The sequence below is a fragment of the Dermacentor andersoni genome, chromosome 9 (assembly GCF_023375885.2).
Source record: "Dermacentor andersoni chromosome 9, qqDerAnde1_hic_scaffold, whole genome shotgun sequence".
Classification (NCBI taxonomy): Eukaryota; Metazoa; Arthropoda; class Arachnida; order Ixodida; family Ixodidae; genus Dermacentor; species Dermacentor andersoni.
Genome location: NC_092822.1, coordinates 66,295,232 through 66,302,500, shown reverse-complemented (window position 1 = coordinate 66,302,500; position 7,269 = coordinate 66,295,232). Strand labels below are relative to the sequence as shown.

Here is a 7,269-nt window from a genome sequence, read left to right as displayed (position 1 = left end):
ACAGCTATTGATGTGTGCTTTATGGAGGGAGAGCGAGAGAAAGATTACACACACACCACACAGGCAAACACACACACACACACACACACACACACATATATATATATATATATATATATATATATATATATATATATATATATATATATATATATATATATACATATATATATATATATATATATATATATATATATACATATATATATATATAGAGAGAGAGAGAGAGATGGGGGGGGGATTCCGGTTTCTCGTAACAGGGGATAAACAAAATTAAGTTATCGCGAGATGCTCATAAAGAACGTCATGCCTCTACCACCTGCCAGCAACTGCTTTTTGCCGCACGACAGTCAAGGAACAAGGCGTCGTAAACGTCGGGTCCACGCGTCAGCTTATTCGTACAGCCCGAATCTCAAGAGAAACGGCCCGTGGCGGGAACAACGCGCTGTCTCTGTGCCTACGGTGCCGCCGGCAATACCTGGGAACATTCGAAACGCGAAGGTGCTTTTGCAACATGGTTTCGCCATGGGTGAGTGCAGCGTGCTCTTGAGGAAACGCTAAAGACGAATGCCAAGTTAAAAGGCTCCTCAACAGGCTTGGCCTTCTTTAACAGACAAGCGCAGCACATACTTCGCGCCAGTATTACGACGCTTTGCGCCGCCCCCGAAAACAGCTGAAATTTCAAACCAAACTCCGCGCGTCCTACAAAATATATGGCGCGCGCGACCGCGCAAAGTACGCATTGCCGCCGGAGTAGAGCGCCGTCGCCCCGCTTCCTCCCGCCCTGCCTCCCCGCTTTCCTCCCTTGCGCGCGCGATATGGAGCCGTGATCGTTGGCTTCCCTTGCGCGCGGTTGAGAAATACGCAGTTTTTGCCGGAGAACAACGCCGCCCCCTTCTCTCCCTCCCATCCCCCCACGGCTTTTCGCGCGACGGAAGACGGCGCGATTCCTCTCATCTTTCCTCCATTGCGCGCGTCAGACTGAGCCGCGACCGTCGGCTCCCCTCGCGCTTTCACTCGCACATGCATCAAACTGCCCGCGGCGACGGTGTTTTCGCCCTTGGACTTCATACGGAACACCACGGCGACGGCGACGGCAAAAATGCACCAGGAGTGCCCGTATAATTGCGCTATCGCAATAAAAAGGAGGCGGGGCTCGTTAGGTAAACCCTAAGCGGTCCCTCGGCTATCCTGTGAGAGAAGGAAAGCCGCTTGCGGACGATACTTGTGGAAGGGTTAGAAAGTGTCTAAGTCGCGCTCGCCTCCTGGGGGGTATGATAACAGGTCATTCGATTTCTTCTATGTCCACTAATAATAAGCAGATTTGAAAAGTTATTTCGGTGAAATGATCTCTAGACGGCCTTTTAAAAGTTCCAGTGCAAAAATTACGTTTTGCAATGGGACCTGGTGAGGCGCACTTTAATCTATGTCAGTGATAATACACGGTTCTTAATGTCACAAGGGCTAGATGTGGACAATGCGCGCCAGTACAGTTTTAGAAAGCTGTGAGCTGGTGTCATGAAACATGATATGGGTAATGTTGCTTTAAATGGTACCTAAAGTTACGGGCCGTGAAAAAGAAATTTTCAATGCATTCGAGAAAGGCGCTAGCATACACATTTTGAGGCTTTAAAGAATGACCCTAATAGTGCGAAGGAATACTTTGTGGTCCCTGACGTCATATACTGGCGAGGAGCACGTTTCATCTAAAGCGCTATATTTAGCTTGAGTGCCTGTTCTCCTACAAACGACATCATAGTCAGATATTGGCCGCTATCAAGTGGCATTCGCCGAAGCTTCTTGCTAATAATCGTCTTCACGGGCGTGAACCCATGGTTACCGACACACAGCCAATCAGGCGACGGTGTATAGTTATTGGTTGTCGTGCGACCTGTTTACATCCACCACCTTTTCGTTAGACTGCGCCTCACAAAAAACCACGACCATGTATTCTCTAGCACTCACTATAGGCTTCCATGAACGCCAACGATGTTGAATTAGCAGTGTTAACCCCCTGCTAGAGTTCATGTGTAATTCGCGCGTCGCGCACGTTTCACCTGCTCCACCTTACAACCTAAATAACAATATGACCGTAACACACAAGCTCACTATAGCAATGGTTAGCTAGATATTTATGACATCTTTACTTTTCTGTTGTTTTTTTCTGCCCGCAGACAGCAAATGCCCTACTCCGGGTTGCAATGGCACGGGTCACGTGACAGGTTTATACTCGCACCATAGAAGGTAAGTGCCTCCAATTATCTGCTTGCGTCGAAACGGTCATTCGAAGAGAATATAGCACCTTCCGTTGATTGTACTGTCCAAAGAAACGGCGGTACAGCAGACCCTTGATGATGAACCCTTACGTTGTTTATGTAGCCATTCGCTATGCACGAAGGCGGGCTTTCTGGTCGAAACGCGGCCTCTTGCATGGGGCCGCGATGCGGTAAAGCCCTTTAAACTTCGTAAAGTAGTGCCACGCTTTGAAGAATGCCGCATCCTCCTCGCGCACTCTGGCCGAGGCCGACGCCGCGTCGCTATTGGCCTAATAGCATCACGTGGTCCCTGGCGCCGTGCATCAGCGCCATTTTTGCTCGATAAGCATCTACGGAGTGGCGAGGAGCGCATGTTGGCGCCGTTGCTACGCTCGAGCAGTGTAGGCGGCGCCACGGTCGAGGAGGGAGCGTGAAAGAGAGTAGAAACGAGGAGGAGTGAAGGCGAAGGAGGAGAATGTCGCTACTTTACGAAGCTTAAGGGGCTTTACGATGCGGCGGCGGCGAGCGCCATCTGGGAGTTTTTCAAGGAAGCGGGCGCGTTGCTCCGAGATATTTACGCGCCGGCGTGCGCAAATGGCGGACGCCGTCTCCGGTCTGTTCATTGTAGAAACGTTGGAAACGGATTTGTTTGAGTTTTCGCGTAACAGAATTATGTTTTCTCGTATATAGAAATTAGTCCGAGAGCTATCATGTCTGTAGGTTGTGTGTAAGTAGTCGTTTACGATTTTTCCACGTATTTTAGCTTGAGAAATTCAATTATTTCAGTGAATTTCTTGCGTCACAGGAACGGCCTGGGTATGTGGGGTACGAAAATGTTTTTGCCGATGCGACGTCCGACGTCGACGCGGTACGCCGGTTTTTCTACGACAAGGGCTCCTTAACGCTGTCGCGTTGAAATCCTACACGCAGGCCCTCCGCCTGGCACATAAGCGTTTCTCAACCAATTGCATTTCTCGAAGTAAAATGCATCAGAAAATTCGTGAAGTTCGACTTACGCATAATCTACAGAAACGATAGCCTCAGATTGTAATTTGAATATGCGAGAAAACAATCGTTTTACGCAGTAACTCAAACACAAACCTCTTTTCCAGCTGCCGTTTGATGTCTGTCTTAGTAGGAGCGGCGCGCCCCGTTCGGTTCCTTGCAGCACCATCCAGATGGCGCTCGCCTCCGCACATCTGCGGCAGCTGCAGCGACCGCCGCGTGGGGGGGGGGGGGGAATAGCCAGAAAGCTCGCCTTCTTGCAAAGCCTTCGCCGCCATCGTTTCAAGGAACACATTACGGTTACATAAGCTGCAGTTGCCGGCAAGCGTGAGAAGTCGTCAGTGACCTTTGAATGCTATTTTGTTCCAATCTTAAAGGCGAAGCTTAAGCGTCCTCCAAGTTTTCCTTACCCCGAATATATCCCGTATTCGTGGATTTCAATGCCAACTTGCTCTTACAGCCTGCTTGTCTTTATCAGCCTATTTGTTTTCGATAATGAAAGCATGTAAGTGGCACAGTCGTAATAGCTCTTCTCAAAAAAATTTCAGCCTGTCTGGGTGCCCAAGAAAGGACAAGATTACACCCGAAAGTAAGCCTGTTTTTGTTACTTGAAGATTTAAAGAGTTGTGCGCTGTACGGCAACGTAGACCATCTCAGTGCGTAATCTAGCCCCAAGACGACGTGATATTAGCTGTTATCTAATAATTCAGCTCAAAATGCGGTATTATTTAAAACTGACACATGTGTAAGCCTTCTAAGGTAGACATGGGCGCGAGGGAAAAGTATTGAGACATGAAGTGGATGTATTACTGAAGCAGTAACTAAACGCGTCCCAAGAATGTTTAATGCAGCTGTAAATTGTGAACTTACGAACGCAGATTCTTCTAGATGAACAACCCCAGCTCTTTATCAAATCAAATATATCTGCAACCAGGTTATTAGAACGTGCTCCTGAGTACAGAGGCGTAGCTTAAGTACAGAGGCGACAGTTGAAGTTTTCCAAGCCAACTCTTCGCGAGAAATATTAGCTTATATTTAAGCGCAGATATCGGATTCCGTGTAGACTATTTTTATTCATCTAAAGACTTATTACTTTAATTCTGTAAAATAGATTTACTTCAGTCATTGAGATGGGAAGTCTGCGCCTCTTGAGGGCTTTAATGCTTTTAATTGTACATTTGGTGCTGTGTTCAGTGACTCTTCAGTGACGATTACTGTATACAGACTTGAACGGACATGTCAAAAATTTTTTTTTTCTCCGTTCTAATTTCCCTTACAGTTTTGGCACAGCACGAAACAATACTCAAGTAAGCCATCGTTGGGAATATATGCTATGTACTGGCATTGGTTTTCCTTAGTTGGCCTACTTTGTTTTTGCTGCAACTGTAGTGTGGTTCCTTGTTGGTGGCACGGAGGTGTTACTGCATGCATTTGCGTTTTCCATTTTGCACAGTAGCTGTTGTTTGTTTGTTTTTTATTATTTCTGCACTGCTCTTTTTGTGTGTGGAGCATTTTGCCGTGTGTTCTCGTGTGTTGGGTTCTGTGTTGTTTTAACGGTAACCTTGAATGCATCGCGTTTAATTAGTCGTTGACATCCTATCGTCCAGCAAGCTTGCTCCCGGTATAGTGCTCACTAACGACAGAAAAGCTGAAATACAATGCTCTGAAAATTTCAGTAGCCTAGTCAGAACTCTTATTGACATAAATCGCACTTTCCCTCTGATCCCCCCCCCTCTTTTCTTAAATTTTTTTGTATGACGTTATCGTAATGAGGAAAATCGAGGACACAAGAAAAAGAATGTTTCAACTTACATATTGGTGGCTATTAAAGACTGACTGTGCTTTACACATTATTAGCTGACGTTAGATGCCCTGTTCTTTCTCTCTCTCTTTTTCTTTCTTAATTTTCGTTTGCAGCAGAGTACGTCTGTGTCTTCGAAATCTTTGAGACTTTACGGACATTGTTTACAACATCAAGCCAGCAAGTGTCAGTAACATCGCGCTGTTTGTTCAGTGAATTAGTTATGAGTAGACGCTCCCATCACATTCACTGTGTTTCGGAAAATTGAATATTCGACCCCCGAATCCAGGACAGACTTACACCTCTCAAGTCCTCTGGGCATGGCTTTAACTGATTAGGCGCTAGATAACCTCACTTGGCTGAACCAGTTTTTTTGTACCCTAACTATCGCGCTTTAGCACTCCGTGTTGTCTTGCCTGCCGTAGCATGACAAGTTGTGGAATAAGCGTCATATTTCTTCTATAGCGTATCATAAACGCTTCTTCGATATACATACACGATTAAATGTATAACGGCGCATATTTTGACTCGTAACCGCGGCTCTGTTTACTTTAAATTATGCTAATATCCGCCGGAGTTTGGATGCTTCGAATATTTTTTCGTGACGTCTAAAGATGACGTCGATTCGGATAAATAAGAAAGACAGGGGCCAACCGAATGCAACTGGGGCGCCAGGTGTCACGTTAAAGCATGTACGTCATGACGCCTTCGAGCTGCAGTTAAACATATATATGGACACTGTAACTTCCGATAACACAGATGCTACGTTCTGACCTATCGAAAAATGAAAACCGAAATATCGAAGCTCCCACGGCCTTTTTGACGCTATTTACGGTGAAGAGAACGCCGCTTTCGTATACACCTAGTACGCAAAATAGTTTTATGTAAGTTACCGCGACTGCGCGCGCTGCCTTTACACGTGCAATGTGTGACGTGTGCCTCTTTACTCGCGCCAGGTGCCCCACTCCTGGCTGTAATGGAAGAGGACATGTGAATAGCAACAGAAACTCACACAGAAGGTGGGTGACCCATTTCCAGCGCATTGAAACGTTTGCGCGTGAACGCCCCGTATACGCTGACCTAAAGTCGCAACCACACGGAGCGTATTTCCGACTCGTTTCCGGCGTCAAGGCGCGCGTCAGTTTTTAACTACCACGCAATCACCGTGCTGTCGTCGTGGCGGGAGTAAGTATACTGCAAAGGATACATGCTCTAATAGATAACCGTGGATACGTGCTCTAATCGACAACCGTGGATGTGTGCTCTAATCGACGTGGAACGCATTTCACTCATTTCGGTCACACTAGCGCAGTTATCACGCCGGATAAATTGGACGTGCTGACGCCGAACAACGCGGCGCCGGAAGTATACTCGGGAAATGTGCTCCGTGTGGTTGTCGCTTAACCTGACGAATGACTTGCCTGTCTTTGCGGGCGCGTAACAAGCTGGGGCCGTGTTTCTGGTTTTTAACGCTTCGGTCTGTGCTACACGGTCGTTTGCCGTAGATCGTCCGTTGCTACGAGACAGTGCGCAGTGGTTCGCAAGAGTCCTGACGCCACGCGAGCTCGGGGGCTGTACAGCCTTCCCGCTTTGGTAACAATAGCACGAATGCTCCGTTTGAGAAGCAGCTGACGCAATCAGCATGTTGGAAATCCAGGGGTCGCGTCAGCGATACTCCGCGCGTGCAGAGCCCGACCTCTGTTTGGCTTCCTCGTTGTTGCTAAAACTTCCTGCCATGCAGCAAACGAAACTCCAACTTTTCTTTTTCTTTTTTTGCTCTCTGTAGCGCGGCTGAGTGCAGCAGCCATTTATTCCCATGCACCGCCTGACTCTATATAACTTGCATTTCAATATATTTGCTCGTCAATCGGGCAGTCATCGGGAAAAGCTTTGACGCAGTCGTTCTCCGAAGAGTACCAAGAGTACCAACGCTGTATAACGCTTAAGATGTCAACTCAAAGTGGACTGCAAAGCTGAGAACATTTGTGAGCTCAGCGAGTCGGTATCGGTTTTCTTTGTAGATGGTGCGTGGAACGCGGGGCGAGGTAAAGAAGGAAAACGGGAACCGCGTGCGCCGTCTACAACAGCTTAGTAAATGATAATGTTTATGATGATGATCGTGGTTTCTATTGTCATCTCTTTAAAATCAGGGTGGCGACAAACAGTCACCTAGCTCGCTCGAGCTAACCGGGTATCATACATGCATAG

General features: G+C 47.1%; 1 protein-coding gene across 7 annotated transcripts in view; it reads left to right on the top strand.

Moving 5' to 3' along the window:
• LOC126528194 (uncharacterized) overlaps positions 1-7,269 on the top strand; it is a 322,242-nt gene that overhangs the window by 279,289 nt on the left and 35,684 nt on the right. For all 7 annotated transcript variants that reach the window (XM_050176073.3, XM_050176074.3, XM_050176078.3 and 4 more), the window contains 4 exons: positions 2,175-2,244; positions 3,809-3,849; positions 4,540-4,567; positions 6,018-6,080. In XM_050176073.3, coding sequence (XP_050032030.1) covers positions 2,175-2,244; positions 3,809-3,849; positions 4,540-4,567; positions 6,018-6,080 — 202 coding nt within the window. The remainder of the gene's footprint in view (positions 1-2,174; positions 2,245-3,808; positions 3,850-4,539; positions 4,568-6,017; positions 6,081-7,269) is intronic.